General features: G+C 37.6%; 2 protein-coding genes and 1 pseudogene across 4 annotated transcripts in view; 1 reads left to right on the plus strand and 2 right to left on the minus strand.

Annotated features, from left to right (window-relative positions):
* The window catches only part of SCRN3 (secernin 3), a 35,857-nt gene extending 12,637 nt beyond the window's left edge, over window positions 1–23,220 (minus strand). The window contains exons 1-5 of one of the 3 annotated variants that reach the window (XM_061135739.1): window positions 23,092–23,220; window positions 19,912–20,081; window positions 16,862–17,043; window positions 16,107–16,306; window positions 12,962–13,174 (exon numbers count right to left, since the gene is read on the minus strand). In XM_061135739.1, coding sequence (XP_060991722.1) covers window positions 12,962–13,174; window positions 16,107–16,306; window positions 16,862–17,043; window positions 19,912–20,070 — 754 coding nt within the window. In that variant the 5' untranslated portion in view covers window positions 20,071–20,081; window positions 23,092–23,220. Of the gene's footprint in view, window positions 1–12,961; window positions 13,175–16,106; window positions 16,307–16,861; window positions 17,044–19,911; window positions 20,082–22,623; window positions 22,742–23,091 lie in introns of those variants that run through there. The other 2 variants (XM_061135740.1, XM_061135741.1) reach the window with 2 other exon arrangements.
* Window positions 4,339–4,939, minus strand: LOC133051234 (destrin-like; annotated as a pseudogene).
* The window catches only part of CIR1 (corepressor interacting with RBPJ, CIR1), a 37,192-nt gene continuing 34,448 nt past the window's right edge, over window positions 23,184–25,927 (plus strand). Inside the window, exon 1 of the mRNA XM_061135738.1 lies at window positions 23,184–23,354. Coding sequence (XP_060991721.1) covers window positions 23,283–23,354 — 72 coding nt within the window. The 5' untranslated portion in view covers window positions 23,184–23,282. The remainder of the gene's footprint in view (window positions 23,355–25,927) is intronic.

Raw genomic sequence — 25,927 nt, forward strand, 5'->3', positions numbered from 1 at the left:
ACACACTATCTAGGTTTGTCATAGCTTTTCTTCCAAAGAGCAAATTTTCTTTTCATTTCATGGTTATGGTCTCTCTCTGCAGTGATTTAGGAGCTCAAGAAAATAAAATCTGTGACTGTTTGCACTCTTCCCCATCTATTTGCCATGAAGTGATGAGACTGGATGCCATGATCTTAGTTTTTGGAATGTTGAGTTTTAAGTCAGCTTTTTCACTCTTCTCTTTCACCTTCATCAAGAAGCTCTTTAGTTTCTCTTTGCTTTCTGCCTTTAGAGCACTATTATCTGCATATCTGAGGTTATTGATATTTCTTCTGGCAATCTTGATTCTAGCCAATTGGTTAGTGATGAATTCTCTCAAATTTTAGTCCAGCTTCATTTCTGGAGTATATTTTCACTGGATATGGAATTCTAAATTAGTGGTAATTATTTTTCTCTATCACTTAAAAGGTGTCATTTTACAGTCTTCTAGATTCTTTCCCTTCTGTTGAAGGCAAAGGTTTTCTGCCAGTGTTATATTTGATGCTTTAAAGGTAATATATATTTTCTCTCTGACTGCTTTTAGGATTTTCTGTTTATTTCCCTCTTCAACAATCTTATTGCAATAGGCCCAGGTGTGGTGTCCTTTTATTTAGCCTTGGGATTTGTAGAGCTTTATTAAACTGTGACTTGCCGACTTTATTAATTTGGGAAAATTCTTGGCCAGTATCTCTTCAAATCTTGCTTTTTGCCCATCCATATTCTTTCTCACCTTTCCTATTGGGACTCCAACTACATACATGTTAGATCTTATCAATGAGTCCTATATGGCTTTCACACTCCTGCCTATATTTTCCAAAGCCTTATCTCTGTTTCAAGCAGAAATTTTCTACTGATATTCCAATTCACTAATTTTTTTTCTTCTGCTATGTCTAATAGGTTATTATACTGAATTCTCAGTTATTATAAATTTACAGTTCTAAAAACTAAGATCAAGCCATCCAGTTTCATCACTTTATGGCAAATTGAAAGGGAAGAAAATGGAAGCAGTGACAGATTTTATTTTCTTAGGCTCCAAAATCACTGCAGATGGTGACTGCAGCCATGAAATTAAGACACTCCTTGGAAGGAAAGCTACGACAAACCTAGACAGCATATTAAAAAGCCAAGACATTACCTTGCCAACAAAGGTTCGTCTAGTCAAAGCTATGGTTTTTGCAGTAGTCATGCATGGATGTGAGAGTTGAACCATAAAGAAGGCTGAGTGCTGAAGAACTGATGCCTTTGAATCTGGTGCTGGAGAAGACACTTGAGAGTCCCTTGGACAGCAAGGAGATGAAACCAGTCAATCCTAAAGGAAACCAACCCTGAATATTCACTGAAAGGACTGATGCTGAAGCTGAAGAACCAATACTCTGGCCACCTGATGCAAAGAGCTGACTCACTGGAAAAGATCCTGATGCTGGGAAAGACTGAAGGCAAAAGGAGAAAGGGGAGACAGAGGATGAGATGGTTAGATAGCATCACCAACTCAGTGGACATGAATTTGAGCAAACTCCAGAAGATAGTGGAAAACAGGGAAACCCGGAGTGCTGCAGTCCATGGGGTCACAGTCAGACACAACTTAGCGACTGAACAACAGTTATTTTATTTCCATTTGGTTCTCTTTCACAGATTTCAGTTCTCTGATAAAATTCTCCATCTTCTCATCTAGTTTTTTTTAACATATAAAACATATTAATTTTTAAGTCTGTATCCAATAAAACTAATTGCAGATAACCAGTGGGTCAGTTTCTACTGTCTTTCTCTTGATTTTCAGTCATTTGGTCCATTTCTTGGCATGTCTGATAACTTTCTAATTAAATGTTGGACACTCTAGATGAAAATTTGTAGAGGTTCTGCATGATATTTTCCTCCACAGAGGATTTAATTTTCTTCTGGCAAACAGATGGAATATACGTAGATTACCTATTGATCCAGCTAAGACTGGTCTATTCTCTGTCCATTCTTACTCCTAATGTACACCCTTTCTGGGGTTTCAACTGAAAGCCTAGGGTATTTCTCAGGCCCCTTCTTGGTTGTTCATCAAATCCAATTTTTGTCCCTAAGACCTTGTAAGACTGCCAAAATCTCTACTTAACTTTGTCTTAGTCTTAGTCTTAGTGACTACTCATCCTTTTTTTTTTCCATTTATTTTTATTAGTTGGAGGCTAATTACTTTACAATATTGTAGTGGTTTTTGCCATACATTGACATGAATCAGCCATGGATTTACATGTGTTCCCCATCGCAATCCCTTCTCTCACCTCCCTCTCCATCCCATCCCTCTGGGTCTTCCCAGTGCACCAGCCCTGAGCACTTGTCTCATACATCCAACCTGGGCTGGTGATCTGTTTCACCCTTGATAGTATACTTGTTTCAATGCTGTTCTCTCAGAACATCCCACCCTCGCCTTCTCCCACAGAGTCCCAAAGTCTGTTCTGTACATCTGTGTCTCTTTTTCTGTTTTGCATATAGGGTTATCGTTACCATCTTTTTAAAAAAAGATGGTGACTATTCATCCTACAGTGTCTCATCCTACATACACACTGCATAGAAGTCAGCAACTGCTATAAGAAGAAATTGTGACATAGAAGGTCAGACTCCTCTCAGAGTGCAGATGGTCTTTTTCCGATCTCCTGGATCTAGGCCCCTCATGTCCTAACTGTTTTGGGTATTCACCATGCCTTCAAACAGTGGTTTTATTCTTCCAGCTTTTATATTTATTCTTGGGAAGAGGCTAGTCCAGTACTAGCTACCCCTTGTTAACCAGAAGCAGATGTTCAGCTTTGTGCTTTTAACCAACTCAAATTTTATGCCTTTCATTTATTAAATATGTCTCTTTTCGCCCTCAAGTAGTATCAATTTCTTAATAACAGTAATGAATATGGTAGATCCATATTGTAACAAGTATATTAAAAAAAGCACAAAATATAGAGTTCCTGCCATTTTCAGATGTTTATATGTGTTTAATTACTGCATTAAAATTAGTCCTAAAGAAAAAAATAACTTTCATTTAACACAGTTGGTTGATCACAGGTATTTGTTTCTTCTCTTTCCAAATCCTACTACAATGACAGCAAAGGAATAAAAAAAATGAAATTACTTACAAGGACACATAAAGCATGAAAAGCAAGAAATTCCCCCTCATTCCCATGATATGTGGGAATAATTAAAAGAAAAAAGTTTACATCAAGTCTGTACCCAAATTGTGATTCTGTGACATTTCAAATTAAAATAAAATTGATTTCCATATAAAACAATATAGTGTTCCATCCTCAGTTAATCACTCAAACTACCAACTGCTTTATGTTAATAGCAAATTTTCACTTTCTCCATAACATAGCTATGACTTCAAATTCAAGAAAAATAATGTATAGATAATTTGTTACAGGAGCAATACCTTTCTGTTAATTTAGGGAAATGCAGGGAGAAAAAAAAAGTATATATCTGAAAACAATCCTTAATAATAAAACTAGACAATAAAGCAAAAGCCATCCACACCTATCAGATACATAGCTTCTGTACCCAGTGAGATTTTAGAATGATTCAAACATAAATTCCTATAAGTAGCAAGTTTTGATGAAAACAGTGTTGGAACCATAACACTGAGATAAGACAGGTATTATGAAAATGTTTTCTGTATTCAAAACCTACAATTCTCAAAATGAAAGAAGGATTTACATGATCACTTGAGTAGGATAGCTGTAAGTAATCCACTAGCAAGCATTGAATAAGTACTGAGACTGCAGTGGTAGGGTTCACTAAAATGAATGCAAAACACAGGGTACAATCTCATTGCAATTTAAACTAGTCATTTAAAATACATAAGTGAATATAGATACAATTTGGACATACATGCAGCACAGTTAATAGCTACCAATAGGAAGAGCTGGAAAGAAGAGAAGTAGGCTCTTCCACCTAGAAAAATCATAGGAAAAATTAGCTATAATATTCCAGTAGACAATTTTCTATAAAAGCACTGGGAAGACATTTATTCCTTTGGCAAAGCACAGAAAGATGGATGAACTGTACTTCATCCTTGGAGGAAAAAGAAGTTTCATGTCAGATGCATCCATTACTATACTCATGTATGCATTTCAAATCTATAATTCAGTCATTTTGTTAAATATAATAGAATTAATTATTATAATGCAGTGGCTAATTGATTTATAATTTTTTTCTACCTTTTTTTTTTTTTTAAAGTTGTAGAGTGTAGATTTATTTAGGGCCATTTGCACATGTTCATAGAATAGTTTACCCCCACAAATGACAAGAGAGCTCCCCTTCAGTGAGTCCCTAGCCTAAACATTGTCTGCTTTACTTATACATAGCAAAAGGATAACATTAAACATGGAAGCTTTCGATTTGTGGCACCAGATGATGGTCTACACGGGGCATCCTTCAAAAGCTACAATTAGGGATCCACCTAGCTTTTCAGCAATACAAGCCCGATTGAGGTCTTCTGGCCCATTTGCTTGACATTCGTGTTTTATGCCTTGGAACTTCTTTTTGATGGCATCCTTGGAGCTGCGTAGATCATTTTACTCTTCAGAGGAGCTAGTTCTGGTGCCCACAGGAAAAACATCAACTCCTCTTTTCTGGATTCCTTTGTTTCAAAGCTTGCATCATACAGAGCATAGCGACAATCTTTTTCAGGAAGCATCCCCACAAAATGCTTGAAAGGATCGGTTATGGTGACACCAACATCTCCCACCAAGATCTCTTTGCCTTCCTCCACGATGATGCACTTTTTGTCTGCACTGAGACAGAAGATGACAGCCTTCTTTCTTTTCTTGATTTCTTCTGGCGTGGAGCACTTCCGAACTTTCATGTCATAAAACATGCAACATACTTCGTGGGCAACTTGCACTCCTGAGGCCATGTTCGCTGCGGCGGTCGCAGAGCGAGGAGAGGGAGGCGGCTGGTGCCGAGTCTACCGAGCGTCCTCTTCACCGCAGCCCGGGCTAGCCTCCCGGGGGTAGGCGGGCACAGGGGGCCCGACGTGGCTCTCTACCTATTTTTTATTCCTTTTATCCAATCACCCTAAGCCTTACAACTCTTGACATTTTTCTCTCTGGCTTAGTTATGTGTTGATAGTCTTCATTTTTTCAGAATACCTGTTAATTTTATGTCCTAACCCTTTAGGTTTATTGCCATAAAAAAAGGACACAATAATGATCATTGTTAAACTCTCTGCAAGTTAGATAGTGTGATTCAATTTACAAACCTTTGTTAACAGCAACAAAAAAACTTACCAAGTGTACATATACACTAGTGCAGACACTGAACTAGGTGCTGAAAAAAATGTAAGGACAAATAAGAGTCTTTTTTTTTTTTTTAAGTTTCATACAGGAGATAAGTGAAGAGCACAGACATAGTTTTCTCATTTGTAAAATGAAGATAATACCTACTTATCATGGTTGCTTAAAGAGAATGTAATCACTTAGCACAGTGTCTAGCCTCTGATACACTTTTTAAATAAATAGGAGTAGGTACTGTTGCAACCATTACTCCATCTCTACTTTTACAATAATAGTCACCCTAAAATCAAAATCCTTAGAGTAACATATTTCAGCATTTTCTACATATCTATCCACATGGGCAAAGAGACACTTCAAATAACCTACTTATAAAATGACAAACTAACATTAAGAAACTTAGAGGAAATTTTTCAAATGATAAGATGTTCTTCTGGAAATTAAAAGTAAGGTATTAAATACTCGGAAAATAATGACATTAAGGCATTCTAAAAACATTCTGTCACGAACTTTTTTCTGCTGTGTGTGTGTGCATATTTGTGTGTTTAGTCACTCCCTGGTGTCCGACTCTTTGCCACCCTAGGGACCACAGCCAGCCAGGCTCCCCTGTCCATGGGATTCTCCAGGCAAGAACACTGGAATGGGTTGCCATTTCCTCCTCCAGGGGATCTTTCTGACCCAGGGATCGAACGTGGGTCTCCTTCATCTCCTGAACTGGCAGGCAGGTTCTTTTACCACTGAGCAACCTGGGGAGCCCCATTTTTCTGCTATATGTATAATTAATTTGTTTAATGAATACCTGAGAAGCAAGTATCAATCATTGACTGATATTTTCTCTGAGAAGTTGCTTTCTGACTGATTTATAGAACCACTTTATCTTTCAAGTGAAAGAGTATATATTAGTCACATATTTTTGTTAGTGAAAAGAGCCTTTTAGCATTTATCTGCCACCCAATTATCTTCTAAATAATTTTTATAATTATTGGGGGGCAGATAAATAATTTTGGGGTAGCTGATAAAGAATTTTTCTGGAATTATTTGGAGGCAAATAGATAAGACAAAGAGCCCTTGTGACTCAGACAGTAAAGAGTATGCCTGCAATGCAGGAGACCCAGGTTCAATCCCTGGGTTGGAAAGATGCCCTGGAGAAGGAAATGGCAACCCACTCCAGTACTCCTGCATGGAGAATCCCTTAGACAGAGGAGCCAGGCAGGCTATAGTCCAGGGGTCACAAAAAGTCAGACACAACTGAGAGACTTCACTTTCACTTTCAGACAACATAAAAGTAGCACAACACATGCACATGCTTTGACCCCACATCCTACTTTGAGGAAATTTTTCTAGGAAAATGGTCATGGATGTGAAAATAAATAAGCTATAAGCATGTTGTATAATTTTCAGTAGTGAAAAACTAAAAACAATCTAAGTAACAGGAAATTTGTTAACTAAAGTATAATTCATACAATCAACCTTTACAATAATAAAATACAGCCATATGGAAATAAAAATATACAAAAATAATAGAATACCATGTACCTGTTAAAAAAATGAAAAAGTTCAGTACATATAAAAATATAAAAATAGAATGATATACATTACTGCTAACTGGAAAAAAGTTATGTGCAGAAAAGTATGTGCGGAATGCAACCATTTTGTAAAGCAGAGAGTCAAGAATACCCTACATAATTTCATTAAGCACACATCTCTGAAAGAATACACAAGGAACTGCTTATAGGAAAAATAACTGAATAGGGGCCTGTTAGAAGGGAGACAGGAGTAGGAAATGGCAACCCACTCCAGTGTTCTTACCTGAATAATTCCATGGACAGAGAATCCTAGTGGGCTAAAGTCCATGGGGTTGCAAAGAGTTGGACACGACTAAGTGAATAACCCTTAGAAGGGAGACACTTCACTTGGGTACCTCTGAATTTTGAATCATGTGAATATATTTATTTTTATAAGTAAAACAATGCTGAAGAATTGATGCTTTTGAACTGTGGTGTTGGAGAAGACTCTTGAGAGTCCCTTGGACAGCAAGGAAATCCAACCAGTCAATTCTAAAGGAGATCAGTCCTGAATATTCATTGGAAGGACTGATGCTGAAACTGAGACTCCAATACTTTGGCCACCTGATGCAAAGAACTGACTCACTGGAAAAGACCCTGATGCTGGGAAAGATTGAAGGCAGGAGGAGAAAGGGACAACAGAGGATGAAATGGTTGGATGGCATCACCTAGTCAATCGACATGAGTTTGAGTAAGTTCCAGGAGTTGGTGATGGACAGGGAGGCCTGGCGTGCTGCAGTCCATGGGGTCACAAAGAGTCGGACATGACTGAGTGACTGAATTGAACTGAAACTTCTATCAAACTAACCCTCCCTCAGATAACTATAAATGTGGGACAAAATACACCGAAGGCTTTTTACTATAAACAAAAGCAGGAAAATTCTGGATGAGAAGTGACACTCGGAAGATGGAATTAAGCACAGAGTAAATTTCCCCTTTTTGTTATAGCTTTAGCTTGAGGGAAGGCCATGGTCAATGCTGTGCAACAGAAAACCTTAGCCTTTAAGATCTGAGGTACCAGAGGCCAATGGCAGGTACTAGAAGGTGAAGAGAGAACTGCAGAGATACTTACAGAAAGGAACCGCCAAACTCTTTGTTAAGGAAAAAAAAAAAACCAACAACTCTGCCCAAATCTCCATCTGATTCATGAATTAGTATATGAAGGGCCAGAATGATCCTCATTCTAAAAACATAAGAGCTGAACTGGAATTTGAGCTGCTGACCAAGAGACAGACTTTGCAGATTGCATACAATCAATTAAATTGCTAAATGAAGAGTTACTTCTTCTTAGGTGAGTTTTGGTAATTGGTGGCTTTCAAGGACTTGGTTCATTTCCTCCAAGTTATTGAATACACTTAGAGCTGTTAGAGCATTCCCTATTATCTTCCTAATGTCTGCGGATATATAATATCTTTTTTCTGACATGTAACTTGTGTTTTCTTCTTTTTTTTCTTTGTCAAGCTGTCTAGAGTATATCAATTTATTAATTTTTTCAAAGAACCAGCTTTTAATTTGATCTATTTTTGCCATGGTTTTGTTGTTTTCAATTTTATTGATTTCTGCACTTTATGATTTTATTTTTGTTCTTTGCTTGGGAATTTTTGGTTTTCTTTTGTTTTAGTTTATTAAGGTGAAAGTTTACATTGTTGATATGAGACTTTTCTTATTATCTGATATAAGCACTTAATGCTTAATACATTTCCCTGGAACCAGTACTTTTGCTGCATGCCATAAATATGTGATTTTCATTTTATTTCATTCAAAATATTTTCTAATTTGAGATTTCTTTTTTGACCCATATATTTAAAGTGTGTTCTACAATTTCCAACTATTGGGAGATTTTCCAGATAACCTTATATAATAATATGCACCTAATAACAGCATTTTAAAATACATTACCAGTTTTTAAAATACAAGACCCAGTTACCCCCTCAGTCAGTCTCTGGCATCAGGAAGCTTCCATAGCCTCTTATCTTTATCCATCAGAGAGCAGACAGAATGAAAACCACAATCACAGAAAACTAATCAAACTGATCACATGGACCACAGCCTTGTCAACTCAGTGAAACTGTGAACCATGTTGTGTAGGGTCACCCAAGATGAAGAGGTCATGGTGGAGAGTTCTAACAAAACGTGGTCCACTGGAGAAGGGAATGGCAAACCACTCCGGTATTCTTGCCTTGAGAACCCCATGAACAGTATGAAAAGGCAAAAAGATAGGACACGGAAAGATGAACTTCCCAGGTCCGTAAGGGCCCAATATGCTACTGGAGATCAGTGGAGAAATAACTCCAGAAAGAATGAAGAGATGGAGCCAAAGCAAAAATAATACCCAGTTGTGGATGTGACTGATGATGGAAGTAAAGTCCAATACTGTAAAGAGCAATATTGCATAGGAACCTGAAATGTTAGGTCCATGAATCAAGGTAAACTGGAAGTGGTCAAACAAAAGATGGCAAGAGTTAGCATCGATATTTTAGGAATCGGCAAACTAAAATGGACTGGAATGGGTGAATTTAACTCAGATGACCATTAGATCTACTACTGTGGGCAAGAATCCCTTAGAAGAAATGGAGTAGCCATCATAGTAAACAAAAGAGTCCGAAATGCAGTACTTGGATGCAATCTCAAAAATGACAGAATGATCTTTGTTCGTTTCCAAGGCAAACCATTCAATATCACAGTAATCCAAGTCTATACTACAACCAGTAATGCTGAAGAAGCTGAAGTTGAATGGTCCTATGAAGACCTACAAGACCTTCTAGAACTAACACCCAAAAAGATGTCCTTTTCATTATAGGGGACTGGAATGCAAAAGTAGGAAGTCAAGAAATACCTGGAGTAACAGGCAAATTTGGCCTTGGAGTACAGAATGAAGCAGGGCAAAGGCTAACAGAGTTTTGCCAAGAGAACACACTGGTCACAGCAAACACCCTCTTCCAACAACACAGGAGAAGACTCTACACATGGACATCACCAGATGGTCAATACCGAAATCAGATTGATTGTATCCTTTGCAGCCAAAGATGGAGAAGTTCTATACAGTCAGCAAAAACAAGACCAGGAGCTGACTGTGGCTCAGATCATGAACTCCTTATTGCCAAATTCAGACTTAAATTGAAAAAAGTAGGGAAAACCACTGGACCATTCAGGTCCTAAATCAAATCCCTTAGGATTATACAGTGGAAGTGACAAATAGATTCAAGGGATTAGATCTGATAGAATGCCTGAAGAACTATGAACGACGGTTCGTGACATTGTACAGGAGGCAGTGATCAAGACCATCCCCAAGAAAAAGAAATGCAAAAAGGCAAAATGGTTGTCTGAGGAGGCTTTACAAATAGTTGAGAAAAGAAAAGAAGCAAAAGGCAAAAGAGAAAAGGAAAGATATACCCATTTCAATGCAGAGTTCCAAAGAATACACGGAGAGATAAGAAAGCCTTCCTCAGTGATCAGTGCAAAGAAATAGAGGAAAACAACAGAATGGGAAAGACTAGAGATCTCTTCAAGAAAATTAGAGATACCAAGGGAACACTTCATGCAAAGATGGGCATAATAAAGGACACAAATGGTATGGACCTAACAGAAGCAGAAGATGTTAAGAAGAGGTGGCAAGAATACACAGAAGAACTATACAAAAAAGATCTTCATGATCCAGATACCACAATGGTGTGATCACTCACCCAGAGCCAGATATCCTGGAATGTGAAGTCAAGTGGACCTTAGGAAGCATCACTACAAACAAAGCTAGTGGAGGTGATAGAATTCCAATTGAGTTATTTCAAATCCTAAATGATGTCGTGAAAGTGCTGCACTCAATATGCCAGCAAATTTGGAAAACTCAGCAGTGGCCACAGGACTGGAAAAGGTCAGTTTTCATTCCAGTCCCAAAGAAAGGCAATGCCAAAGAATGCTCAAACTACCACACAATCACACTCATCTCACACGCTAGCAAAGTAATACTCAAAATCCTCCACGTCAGGCTTCAACAGTACGTGAACTGTGAACTTCCAGATGTTCAAGTTGGATTTAGAAAAGGCAGAGGAACCAGAGATCAAATTGCCAACATCCGTTGGATCATCAAAAAAGCAAGAGTTCCAGAAAAACATCTACTTCTGCTTTACTGACTACGCCAAAGCCTTTGACTGTGTGGATCACAACAAACTGGAAAATTCTTAAAGAGATGGGAATACTAGATCACCATACCTGCCTCCTCAGAAATCTGTATGTAGGTCAAGAAGCAACAGTTAGAACTAGACATAGAACAACAGACTGGTTCCAAATCGGGAAAGGAGTACGTCAAGGCTGTATACTGTCACCCTGCTTATGTAACTTATATGCAGAGTACATCATGTGAAATGTCAGCTGGATGAAGCACAAACTGGAATCAAGATTGCCGGCAGAAATATCAATAACCTCAGATATGCAGATGACATCACCCTTATGGCAGAAAGTGAAGGAAGAAGTAAACAGCCTCTTGATGAAAGTGAAAGCGGAGAATGAAAAAGTTGGTTTAAAACTCAACATTCAGAAAACTAAGATCATGGCATCCAGTCTCATTACTTCATGGCAAATAGATGGGGAAACAACGGAAACAGTGAGACACTGTATTTTTTCAGGCTCCCAAATCACTGCAGATGGTGACTGCAGCCATGAAATTAAAAGATTCTTGCTCCTTGGAAGAAAAGCTATGACCAACTTAGACAGCATATTAAAAAGCAGAGACATTACTTTGCCAACAAAGGTCTGTCTAGTCAACGCTATGATTTTTCCATTAGTCATGTATGGATGTGAGAGTTAGACTATAAAGAAAGCTGAGCGCCAAAGAATTGATGCTTTTGAACTGTGGTGTTGGAGAAGACTTTTGAGAGTCCCTTGGACTTTAAGGAGATCCAACCAGTCCATCCTAAAGGAAATCAGTCCTGAATGTTCATTGGAAGGACTGATGCTGAAGCTGAAACTCCAATACTTGGCTACTTGATGTGAAGAACTGACTCACTGGAAAAGACCTTGATGCTGGGAAAGATTGAGGGCAGGAAGAGAAGGACAACAGAGGATGAGATGGTTGGATGGCATCACTGACCCAGTGGACGTGAGTTTGAGTAAGCTCTGGGAGTTGGTGATGGACAGGGAAGCCTGGTGTGCTGCAGTCCATGGGGTCACAAAGAGTTAGACATGACTGAATGACTGAACTGAACTGAATTGAAAATACATTAAGCAAAAACTGACAGAATTCAATGGAGAAGCAGACATCTCCATAAATATAATTATACATAATACAAAATACACATACATCAGAGTTCAGTTGCTCACAAGAGACTGTACTGACCCATAGCCTGGCACAGCAGACATCTCAATTCCAGCTGGGACTCTGGGCCAGGAGCAGAGTACTGATCTTAGTAAGTAGTCCAGTTCCTGCTCCCCAGATTAGTCTTTCTGCTAGGCACCTACATTCACATGGATGTTAAAAGTGGCCTGCAAGGCTGATATCTTGTCCACGATATCCTCTTTGACACAGAAGTTGAACTGCACAGAGAAAAGATACCTCAAATCTTGCTGACAATGTGAGTTCTCTCGTCATTTTTGGTACCTAACGATTTCCTCTTCTTGTGTTTAAACCTAGCTGTATACGTCCTTAATGTTTAAATATTTTATTCAACAGTTCTAGAGTTTAGGAGTGAAAAGGGAGAATTCTTACATCTGCTCAGTTAGTCTTCTTAACCTATTCGAGATATAACTTTTGAAATCAGAAAATATCCAGGGTACTATCAAAAGATTAAAAAAAAGTAGGAGCAAGAGTCAAAGAAAACTATCTCCATGTTCCAGTGAATTCTGACAACAAAAGTAATATAAATTTGGCTTTAAGAATATTAATAAGAACTGAAAAAAGGATTTGAGGATTGCAAATCTGAACTTGTTCTTCAAAAAGAATCATTACTGTTACCCTCTCACAATTATATAGCACTTCACTCATCTCAAAAAATAGCTTACAATATCACAATACTTTCAGTTTTAATAAATATATATCTTTACTTAGAATAATTTGCCAAAACCCAAACTTTATTATACCTACATTATATATACACAAAATATTTTCATTCTGGTATTATTTAAAATTACCTTTATGCTTATTCAGAAGTTTGTAGCCTTCACAGTATCTGCCTGGTGAAATCATCATCTTGGCTGTATCAAGATAAGAGTATGTTGCAGCAAAATCGAATTCCTTTTTCCCATCCCACCAACCTCTCTGCTTGGCATAGTTTCTCATGTCTGGGTGTTCCCGATCAATTTTTGTCGTTATAGAAAGCTGATTAGAAATATTGCGAACTCCCTCTATTTTCAAAGAAGAGAGGAAAGGAGAAGAAAAGTCACATTTAATGTAATGTATCTTATCTCTGTACATTATGATCCTTAATCACTATTTCAATGTAAATATAGACTTCTAAATGTTGTACCATGTATATCTATTTATTACACATGAATAAATAACTTTTTTAAATTAAACTTTTTATTTTGAGGTAACTATGGATTCACACGCAATTATAAGAATTAAAGAACAAACTATGCACCTTTATACTGTCTCCCCAAATGGTAACGTCTTGTATGATATCACAACCAAAATATTGATATTCAAACTGCCAAGATTATATCACAATGATCACTCATGTTGCCCTTTCATAGCCACACCCACTTATCTCTACACCCACCTTTTCATAAACCCCAGGCAATCATCTGTTATTCATTTCTATAATTGTCATTTCAAAAAAAACCATATAAATGGAATCATACAATATATAATCTTTAGGCTTTTTTTTCCCTCTCAGTTTAATTCCCTAAAGATTATTCCAGGTTATTATATGTATCAACAGTTCATTCCTTTTTTATTGCTGAGTAGTTTTCCATGGTATAGGTATACTACAGTTTATTTAAATATTCACCAGTTAAAGGACTGCTTCGTTGTTTCCAGTTTCTGCCTATCGTGGAAAAAGCTGCTATACAAATTCATGTACAGGTTTTTGTGTGCATTTAAGTTTTCTTTCTCAGGGATAAATGCACAAGATTGTAAGTGCTACACAGTATCATAGTTGCATATTAAGATCCTTTTTTTAACTGCCAAACTGTTTTCCTGAGTGACTGTATATTCGTACTAGCAATGTATCAGTGACCCATTCTCCACATTCTCACTAGCATTTGGTAGTGTCATTTAAAAATCTTTAGCCATTCCAGTAAAACAGATAGCCAGTATGATAGCCATCTGCTGTATGATGCTGGGAGCTCAAACCGGTGCCCTGTGACAACCTAGAGGGGTGGGATAGAGTGGGAGGTGGGAGGAGGTTCAAGAGCGAGGTTTAAAGACGCATGTATGCCTATGGCTGATTCATGATGTACGGCAGAAAACAACACAATACTGTAAAGCAAATATCTTCCAATTAAAATAAATAAAATTTAAAAATTTCTCAGCCATTCTGATAGAGGTATAATAATATCTCATTGTGATTTTAGTTTGCATTTCCCTAATGGGTAATGGTGTTAAACATCATTTCATGAGCTTTTGTGATATCTGTATATCCCTTTAGGCAAAATGTCTCTTTGTGTCTTCTTGTTCATTTTTCTAGTTGGATTGTTTTTTTACTGTTGAATTTTGACAGTTATTTATATATTTTAGATATTAGTCTTTTATGTGAATTACTGTTTAAAAAATAGCCATAAGTAAGTTTAGAACAGATATAGGAGGCTTCTAAAAATATCATGACACTTAAGTTATAACAAAATTTACAATTAAAATACAAAGCAGAAGAAACAATAAAAGCCTATTCTAAACAAATCATAATAAATGAAATAGATATGATAAATAAAAATTAACATTTTAAAACAGTTTAGAATGACAGTCAGCCAAGTAGAAATCAGTTAAATTACTCTAATGAAGTCATACTTGGGATGGTCTCACTACAATAATAGACTTAAGTCATGACAGAATCAAAGTCAGGGAAGAATTTTCAATCTAGTAAGATAATTCCCTACAGTTAAGCTATGTTCTTGGGCTCATTTACTATTAGGAAGAGAAACAAGTTGGCAAAGTTAATCTGCAACTGAATAATCAGACTCAATGAAGGTGTTCGTTTCAGATGGCTTGGTGGGGCTCACTTTTTCAACAAAAAAACACTTACTCATTTTTCTCTTGTATGTAGCATACTTGACCAAAAAAAAAGTAATTAATGGTATGATCAGGCCAATTATCATAATAAGAAAAATAGCCTCAATTAAATTTTATGTATTAATAAACATGCATGCAAAATATAAAATAAAATGTCCATCAAAACAACTGTCAATAACCTGTTGTAAAAAATAGCATCCAAATCCTGCAAAGCTCAAAGCTACCTTCATGAAGATTTTCTAAACTTCTCCAGTTCACAATGACTTTTCCTTTCTTTAAATATTTATTGCATATATATGTATGTATTATTCATGTACTATTTAATATTTTCACATGTGTATCTGTAAAACTATGAGATCCAGAGGGTAAGTACACAAAAAGTATGTGAACATGCCTTAGCACAAGACTATACTCAAGTGAAAGAATACTGAACAAAGAGTCAGGATGGAAATATTTAAATTCTAAGGCTAAAACAATAAATAAATAAAAGTTAAAAACAATAACTTCTATCATTCACTGCCCTGAGTACATAATTTCATATCTCTGAATTTCCTCACTGGAAAATGAGTATATATGATCACAAAGAAATCAAGAAAAAAAAAAGCAAAGCATTCTAAAGCAATTGTTTTATTTACTCAATGACATTAAATGTTTACACTTTACTACTGTTACTACTAACATATTCTTTCTCACCACTAACTCACAATCACCATTCCCCAGTAACACTCCCTAGTCCTCACCTCCATATCCACACGTGATGAAATTCTGGAGTTCAGCCCAAAGTTTAAAAGATGAAAAAATAATAAAGTAATGATTTTATCTCATTAAAAGGTAAAAAACTACTATAAAGCATACAAGAGTTACTTGACAGAAAATGTACATAGGTTATATGAAATTAATATCATATTTATGAAAAAGAGATGATAGCACCTTTTCCTGTTTTTCAAGAAAGCTCTTTATAGAGTTCTTTCACTTTTTTTCATTTCCCTGCAGTTTTCCCCTTCATTGCACTGGAGTATAAATCTTGAAAAACAACTAAATGAAATGTCTGCAATTAGGAGGTATTTTATTAACTGTAAAACAAATTAAATCATGAAAAGCTGTCCATACCTTCTACTTTTTCTGCTGCCCAGTACTTTCCTGCAGTCTCCAGAATCCAGGCTTCATTTCTATCCGCTATCAGGAAACTGTTGTGATAGCTAAATACCGTCCTGCCCTCTGAACAATTTCCACCCTGGCCATATTTTTCCAATAAATCAACAATGACATTGAGGGCTTTTTCAGCTGTATCACCTCTTTCAAGGCCAAGTCTAAAATAAAAATATTAAAGCTCTCAGATTAAAAGAAATTTCCATTATTTTTCTTAAATAATTTCATGCACATGAGATTTTGTGTTTATGTTCAAAGAAAAACCTCTTCAAGTTAATAGATACAGGCAAATCCAACTTCTAATCTATTCCTTCTGAAGTTAGTTTGGGATGATGAAAACAAAGATCAGTGTTCAAATTCCAACTTGGTAATTTATTTGCAAGCTGATTTATCTCTAAATCTCCAGATTTCTCATCTGTAAAATCAGGATAATAATAATAGCCCATAAGGTAACTGTGAGAATTAGTTATGGTCTAATAAAGTATGTTAAGTACTTCCAATGAATCATAATTTTCAATTCCTTCCCTTCTCCTAATTAATGACATTTGAGAGTCTTGAAATTGCATACCTGTATTCTGAAGCATTGTTAACACAAACTATAAAGTATCAAGTCCAAAAAAATGGGGAAAAAAAGGAAGATAAAACATGTTAAGAGTTACACCAAAATTTTAAACTTAGACAAGTTCTATAGTGCAAAAATGTAACAAAAAAATAACCTGACAAGGTCCATGCCCAGCAGTGCCTCTTCATCACAAACTTTTTCTCTTCCCCATACAGCTTCATTCCCAATGCAAACTCCATGCTCATTGGCTCCCATTTCTGCTCCCCATAACCAAGCTGGGCGACTAAGGACAACAGCATATGTTTCAGGAACTTGATCAATTTCTATGTAAGTACACTGTAAAGAAAGTCATAGCAACAACAATAAAACTGAAAAAGAAAAGTTATCAAAGTCTAGAATCTTAAAATCGATCAAAGGCCTGACTATTATGAAAGAAATTATAACTAAATTGAAAATTTCAATTATAAAGGCATTACCCTTAAAAAATATTCAGAATTGTCCCTAAGAGCATTTATTCATTCAGATATGTACTAAGCCTCTCCTGTCTGCTAAGAAATATATTAGTTATAACAGTGAATCAGATACAGATCTTGCTTTCAAGAAACTAAGACTTGTACATTACTAAGACACAAGGAAATACAAAGTATAAGGACTATGAAGAAAAGTGAAGATGGGGTGCCAATAGAAGCTTAGGAGAGAGTTTCTAGTTGTGAAATCTTGAAACATATTGTAAAGGAAGATGTATGTGAGCTGAAATGTAAAGAAAGAGATCTCAAACTCAACGTCCAGTGTTTGTTGATTAATGATATACATTCCATATGGCAGCCCTTAAATACAAGTGATTGCCATAGAAGCCCATGTCACACGTGGAATTCACCCATCAGTTTATCCACAACTTTGAAAAGAACAAGAACTACTGGCTTACAGGGTAGGTGAGATAAATATGAAGAGATAAAACAGAAATGGATCCACAATGAGTAAATAGTCTCATCAAAAGAAAACACTGGCCTAGTACAATTAGCCCTCCATATCCACAGGTTCCACATCCACACAGTCAACTAAACACTGATCAAAAATATTCAGCAAAAAAAATATTCCAAAACATTCCAAAAAGCAAAACAAATTTGCCACTTGCTGGAAGCTATTTACATAGCACTTATATTGTATTTACAACTATTCACATGACATACATATTGTACTACCTAGAGATAATTTAAAGTTTATGAGAGATAAGCATGGCCACAGAAAGGTCTGCAGTAACTTGCAATTCCTATTGTCTCTGCAAAATCTTCCTCACATAGCAATCAACATATATGTTTAAAATAAAATTGTAATGAAAGACACATGTGGACTATAACTGTTTTTAATATATACTTGATCATAGCATACATTTCCTGAGATATTATCTCTTTTGAATAATGTAATATTTTGTTTTGGATTGATTCCAAACTAAATATTTTGGGAAATTAAACTTATGAATCAAATGTACTATTATTATGATTGCAACCATTTTAAAGAAAGATATTTGTAAACACCTGCTTTGATTTGAGCGTTTCAAAAGGAAAATAAGTGAATGAGAGATATAAAATTGATACAATTCCTAAAAAAAAATAAAGTTTATGAGAGGATGTGCATAGGTTATATGCATGTATATGTCATTTTATATAAGGGACTTGAGCATCAAATGATTTTGATATCCTAGGGGGTCCTGGAACCAATTCCACAAGGATATGGAGGAACAACAGATACATAAAACATCTAATATTTAATATATCTTGGTACTAGAATATCAGTAAAAATGGAATCTAAAAATAAATAATTTAGCAATAAAAGCATAGTGTGAAATTTTCCCTTTAAATTCCATGCTAAATGGATTTTTTAAATAAAAAAAATTTTAAAGGATCCTTTAATTGACGTGTATACTATCAAATGACTAGTGCATAGTATTGACAGTTATCACTGGATCAAGAAAACCTCTTCTGATGATAAAACTGCTATTTCCAGAGCCTGGAATGACTGTTTCTATTCTACACCAATCAGAATCCTTTTTGTGCATCAAATTCCAGCTGAAAGCCCAACCTCTGGTAAAGCCTTCTTTGATTCCTAGTCTGAATTAATTGCTTCTTCCCCACTGCTGTCACAATCTGCTGCTCTTAAATTTGGTGTTGAAACTTCATCCTTCTTTACAAGGTGGTTAGTTACATACACATCCTATTCCCCTACTAGACTCTAAGCTCCTGGAAGACAAAACTTGTCTTTTTTTTTTAATGATAGAAACTAAATGTTACAATTTATTCCATCTTCATGATTATAGGCATTACAGGGCAGGGTGGGTAAACAAGGCAAATAAAGTAAAATCTTTTCTCCCCTCCTTTAACCAGATGCAGCATGCTGGCATTTTTATGATAGGTTGACATTCATAACTAATTGACTTAAGTTGAAAGCCGGCAACAACAAATCTTTGCAATTTAGGATCTTCCTCCACAGCCACTCCTAGGATCTTAATTCCATGAGCTCTAAAATGGTGTTTACCACAGCATTCTTGAAGCTTTCAGATATTTTATTATTATTATTTTTGGCTGAGCCGGGTCTTTTGTTGATGCACCCACGCTTTCTCAAGTTGTGGTCAGCAGGAGCTACTCTAGTTGTGGTGTGTGAGGTAGCTTCTCTTGCTGTGGTGTTTAATAGCTGTGGCACAAGGGTGTAGCTGACCCACAGCAGGTGGAATCTTCTCCACCAGTCTCCTCTGTCCATGGGATTTTCCAGGCAAGATACTAGAGTGGGTTACCATTTCCCTCTCCAAGGGATCTTCCCAACCCAGGAAATTCAGCCCCTGTTTCCTATTTGGCAGGTGATTCTTTACCACCCAGACACCTGGGAAGCCTGTTGTTAAGGTAGGGAACTGTTAAAAGCAAGACAGAACCAGTCTTGACAGCAAGCTTTAACTCTTTCCCCTATTCAACATGCTTGTATATGGTAAGCATTCAAATATTTGCTCAAAGAACTAACAATAATTATTTCAGCTTTCTCCAAATCACTAAAATAAAAGACCAGAATTCTAGTTCTGATTCAAATTATTTATGAAATTTAAATTCTTTGATTTTTTAATTTCTGTAGCTTCTGCCAGATAGCAAGTGATTTTTAAACACTGTTTTTGACATTTTTAAAGAAAAATATTGTTAACAAAACATGCATTTCACCTACCTTAAGATGTTCCTTCAGGTTGTCATGAACTGCAGCAGGAAAATAAACTACTTCCTGTACTTCATCACAGGGTCTATCTGAATTTTTTCCAAAAATAACCCTGTTATAAATTGTTGCTGGAGGTAATGCCACGAAAGTGTCACAGGAACAAGGTTCCATTTTTTTTTAAACTAAAAATCATATGGAAGTTTGAAAATAAAAAGAGAAAAATATTTTTATTTAGCATATACAAAACAGAATTTACTTGATGACTGGGGATATTACTATCATATCTAACAAATGATGTTTACTAAAGTTTTAAATTTCATATACTGTACTACAGAAATCAGTAAGAAAATAATGGGCATGAATCTAGCACTACAAGAATAAGTAAGAAAACAGGAATAACCAGTACCTTCTAGTCTATAGCTCAGATTCACCCTGCAAGCTCTTTCTCTTCTGAAGTCTTCCCTGAATCTCCTTTCACTATTTCCATATTTGGAAACACCTGTACCTATACTATAAAGACTATATTTGTGTACATATCTAACAAAGAATGTTCATTCAGTTCAGTTCAGTTGCTCAGTTGTGTCCGACTCTTCCCGACCCCATGGACCACAGCACACCAGGCCTCCCTGTCCATCACCAACTCCTGGAGTTTACTCAAACTCATCTCCATTGAGTCAGTGATGCCATCCAACCTTCTCATCCTCTGTCATCCCCTTCTCCTCCTGCCTTCAATCTTTCCCAGCATCAGAGTCTTTTCAAATGAGTCAGTTCTTCGCATCAGGTGGCCAAAGTATTGGAGTTTCAGCTTCAGCATCAGTCCTTCCAATGAACACCCAGGACTGATCTCCTTTAGGATGGACTGGTTGGATCTCCTTGCAGTCCAAGGGACTCTCAAGAGTCTTCTCCAACATCACACTTCAAAAGCATCAATTCTTCGGTGCTCAGCTTTCTTTATAGTCCAACACTTACATCCACACATGACTACTGGAAAAACCATTGCCTTGACAAGACAGACCTTTGTTGGCAAAGCAATGTCTCTGCTTTTTAATATGCTATCTAGGTTGGTGACAACTTTCCTTCCAAGGAGTAAGCGTCTTTTAATTTCATGGCTGCAGTCACCATCTGCAGTGATTCTGGAGCCCCCAAAAATAAAGTCAGCCACTGTTTCCATTGTTTCCCCAACTATTTGCCATGAAGTGATGGGACCATATGCCATAATGTTAGTTTTCTGAATGTTGAGCTTTAAGCCAACTTTTTCACTTTCCTCTTTCATCAAGAGGCTGTTTAGTCCTTCTTCACTTTCTGCCACAAGGGTGGTGTTCATTAAAACATTTTAATTTTGAAACAGACTCACTAAATCAGACAAAAGCAAAAACATGCCAATAAAATTCCAAACTGTTATTTCCCATTGTTGAATTGTTATGTTCACATTCAACTTCTAAGTCCTGACTGTATAATTTAATATCAAGATCATATCTTCATTTGTAATTTGGAAAAATCTTAAATCCTCAATTTTAGTAGAGCTTATTGGCTTAGTGGTAAAGAATCCACTTGCCAAGCAGGAGATGCCTGCCGAGCAGGAGGCATGGGTTTGATCCCTGGGTCAGAAAGATCCCCTAGAGAAGGAAATGGCAACCCACTCCAGTATTCTTGCCTGGGAAATCCTAGAACAGAGCAGCCTGGTGGGTTACAGTCCATGGGGTGCAGAGTCAGAAACCTAGCAACTAAATATCAACAGCAACAAAATTTGCTTCTAGAATGGCAAATTGTTTTCAGTTTCCTTCTTTCCTTTGTCTTATACTATCCAAACCTTAGAATGGCTTTACACGAACAGATTTAAATGTAATCAATATTTCATTGTAAAGAAAACAAAATGACCCAAGTAAGAAAGAAACAAATTCAGCCTGAAATGCCTAAGGGTTTTTCTCTTTTTCTCAGTGATGGAGAAAGGTCACCAATGCTTCTGTTCCTGTGTGATTTTCCTTCCTTTAAAAAAATTTTTTTTTAAATTTCTTATTTTTGGCCACACTGGGTCTTCCTTGCTGTGTGCAGGCTTTCTCTAGCTGTGGGGAGCCAGGGCTACTCTTGCTTGCAGAGCACGGGTTCTGGGAGCCTGGGCTTGAGTAGTTGTGCACTGCAGGCTCAGAGGCTCTGCAGTATGGGGGAATCTTCCTGGACTAGGGACGGAAGCAGTGTCCCTACATTGACAGGCGGATTCTTAAACAATGGACCACCAGGGAAGTCCTTCGTGTGATTTTCAACTCATGTCCTAAATCGCCTTCTATATGTGTTCCAAAGTTAGTTCCACTACTGCCTAACTTTGGCAGGCTATTTAATCTCTATCTAAGCCTACTGCCTCATCTGTAAATCTCTCAAAGGGCTGTTATGAGAATTTAATAAGACAGTGTGTAAAACGTTTTGCACAATGCATAGAACACATCAGACATTTATATAAACGCTGTTACTGTTGTTATATGTCAGAAGAGTACATTTCTCAGAAAAGCTTACTCCTGACATCACACACCACCTCATCCTGGGAAAGGAGTTGAAGGATCACCTACAGCAGCAGCAGCCACGTACCCTCAATACCCTGGAATCTCAAGAACCATCAAGGGGCACTAGGTAATCTGACCTAACCGGGGTAATAAGCTAAGAAAACAGGTCACCTGGTTAGGAAGACATCTAACGCATTTAGGAGCGGCAGTCTTGAGAGGCTTTACTAACCTCTAGAACATAGTCATCATTTAACAAATGTTTACGGACATCTTTCTGCACCAGGCGCCGTACAGTTGGTAACAAACTAGAGTCCTCGCTCTTGTGGAGCTGACATTTTATATACTTTTTATGCTTTAGTTCACCAAGAGCCTGCATCGTTTGATCCTCACAAACTTGCTACAGTTAGGGCAAGAATTACTACAAGACGAGAAAAATCGGTGCAGGCAGGTTTCTGTAACTCGACACAGCGTTCACAGAATAAACTGCTCGGACTTCCAGAACCTCTTGCCGCCGCCCAGCACACACTTGGCACCTCAGACAGCTGCGGACTGCGCAGCTTTGGCCCGCGCCCCTCCTAGAAGCCCCTCCGAGGAGCCCCTCCTAGGAGCCTCTCAGTCCCACCCCCGCAGATCCGGGCTTCCTACTTCCTACAACTACTGGGCTCACCCGCCCCTTCCCCCCCGGCACGCCCCTCACCTGGCCTCCGAGCTACCCAAGCGAAAGGGGAAAGGAGTGAGAAGGGGCGGCAGAGGAGCTAGTGCCGGAAGTCGTTCCCTTTGACCCCGGAAGTTCCCCCTGCTACTGGAGGCGCAGTTCCGGTTAAGCGGCAGAGTTTGTTTACGTTGCTCTCAGATCTAGCGGTTGCATACCCCAGCTCACCCCCCAAAATGGGGAAATCCTTCGCCAATTTCATGTGCAAGAAGGACTTTCATCCTGCTTCCAAATCCAACATCAAAAAAGTGAGTACGGTGAGCAGGCCCTTGGCGCCTGGGCTCCTAGGACCTCCTGGAGGTCAGAGTGATGGTGTGTCTGGGACCCCTGGGACGGCCGCCTTTTCTCCATGCCTAAAGCCCTGGTGTTCTTGTCCCTCGCCGCTGGCCCTCGAGGTTTATTTTGCATCAGCCAGGGAAAAGGCGGCTCCGTCTGCTCTTTCGGCTCTGTCAGCCAGAATGTAAATAGTCGAGATAAGAAGACTGGTAACAGGGTTCCTCATTACTTCCCTCAGCAGATTGTTAGGTTGTCTTTTCGAATCTCAGAGATCCCGGCTTCTGAGCTCTGCCATCCCATACATAAAAAGACTATCTAGATAGATCTGGAAAGGAAAGGAAAGTCACGCCTTGCTTCCTTTTTTTATCCCACCTTATCTTGTAGTGTCTGGTGACCTCTGAGCTGTGGCTTTTTAAATGACCACTTATAGGTCTATTAGATCCAGTACAAAAAAAGTATGCTGAATATTACAGCAGTGGGAAGCAGAATAGTGAAGTAGGATGAGTCTGAGCATTGAAACCTGACCTATATTCTGTTATTCCAGCACAGTCACTTTTAGCCTTGAGACCTTGCATAAAATATTTAATATCTCTCATCTTGAGCCTCCTAATCTGTAAGTTAAGAATTATCCATATCAGTTGCTTTGACTTGAAATTGTTATGAGGACTAAGTAAGATGGTGTAGATAAAGACTTTGAAACACCACCTTGCTCTCTGCCTATTACATAGAGGGGAGTGCACAATAAAATGTTAATTGTGCCCCCACACACTGTTATCCTTAGACTATTCTTACAATACAGGTGGTAACCAGAGTTTCATACTGCTTATTCTATATGCTTTCTCTAACAGTCACAGCCAATTTCAAAATTTTAATGACCCCTTTTTTTACTCCTGACTCAACTCTACACTGCCAGATCTTAGGCCCTAACTAATACTTTGGCCACCTCATGCAAAGAGTTGACTCATTGGAAAAGACCCTGATGCTGGGAGGGATTGAGGGCAGGAGGAGAAGGGGACAACAGAGGATGAGATGGCTGGATGGCATCACCGACTCGATGGACATGAGTTTGAGTAAACTCTGGGAGTTGGTGATGGACAAGGAGGCCTGGCGTGCTGTGGTTCATGGGGTGGCAAAGAGTCGGACGCGACTGAGCAACTGAATTGAACTGAAGGCACCTGAACACAGCTATATACTAGACAATTTCATCTTGATATCCTGCAGGCATCTCAAACTCAACATATCTGAAGTGGAACTTATCTTTTTATTCTCCTCCTATTCTCATATAAGTAGGAAATGCAGATAGTAACACAACCCTAATCCAGTCACCCAGGCCAGAAATAAGATTCATCTTTTTCCATCACTGCTTTATCTAGTCGGCTAATAAATTCTATTGCTGTTACTTCTTAAGTATCTCTTGAATCTGTCTTTCCTCCTTGTCACTACTGTCTGCATCTTAACGTAGACCCTTATCATCTTTCACCTAGATTGTTATATTTCCTCACTGGTTTTTCTGCTGCCAGCCTTGATCCCTCTCAAATCCATTCTCTACCAATCAGAATAATTATTTTTTTTATTTAGCAGTTTTACTGAGGTATAATTTGCATACCATACACTCACTCATATAAAGTGTAAAATTCAATGTTTTTTTTTAGTGTATTTATGAATTTTGTCATCACCTAAACAGTTCTAAAACATTTTCATCACTCTCCCCAAAACCCATATCTACTAACAGTCACTCCCCATTTGTCCTTAATGCTCCCCACTCCCCAGCCTTAGCCAACAACTAATCTGCTTTCTATTTCTGTGAATTGGCCTATTCTGGACATTTCATATAAACTGAATCATGCAATATGGGTTTTTTTTGTGACTGGCTTCTTTCACTTAGCATAATGTTTTCAGAGTTCATGATGTATAATGTATCAGTATTACATTCCTTTTTATTGCTGAATAATTCCATGGTATAGATATGGCACATTTTATTTATCCATTCATCATTTGATGAGTATTTGGGTTGCTTCCATAGAGTAGTCATTTTAAAGCACAGCTTTGATTTCTTCTAGCTCCTTACTAAAATATTCTGAAATTAAGTCCAGATAACCAGGCTCCAGCTTATTTTTCCTTCATCATCCCTTACTGCTATTCTCACATCTTAGATTTTAAATTTTATTTATTTTTTTAATTTTGGCCCCACAGCATGCAGGATCTTAGTTCCCTGACCAGGGATCACACCCATGCCCCCTGCAGTGGAAACACAGAGTCTTAACCACTAGCCTAGCAGGGAAGTCTCCAACCTTAGACTTTATGCTCCAGTAAAATCAAACTACTCAATTCCTGTTTTACACCTTTGGATCTTTTATCTGAGTTGTTCCCTCTGTCAGTGATATCTTACCCTATTTTTCCCTTGGCAAAATTTTAATACGCTTCAAAATCCTGTTTAACACATTGAAGCTACTTGTGTAACAGGGTTATTTATTGCAGCTGCCTTTGTAATAACAGAAGATTGAAAATTTCTTAATACCCACCAGTACAGCAGGAGATTGGTAAA

The sequence above is a fragment of the Dama dama genome, chromosome 33 (genome assembly GCF_033118175.1).
Source record: "Dama dama isolate Ldn47 chromosome 33, ASM3311817v1, whole genome shotgun sequence".
Taxonomy (NCBI): domain Eukaryota; kingdom Metazoa; phylum Chordata; class Mammalia; order Artiodactyla; family Cervidae; genus Dama; species Dama dama.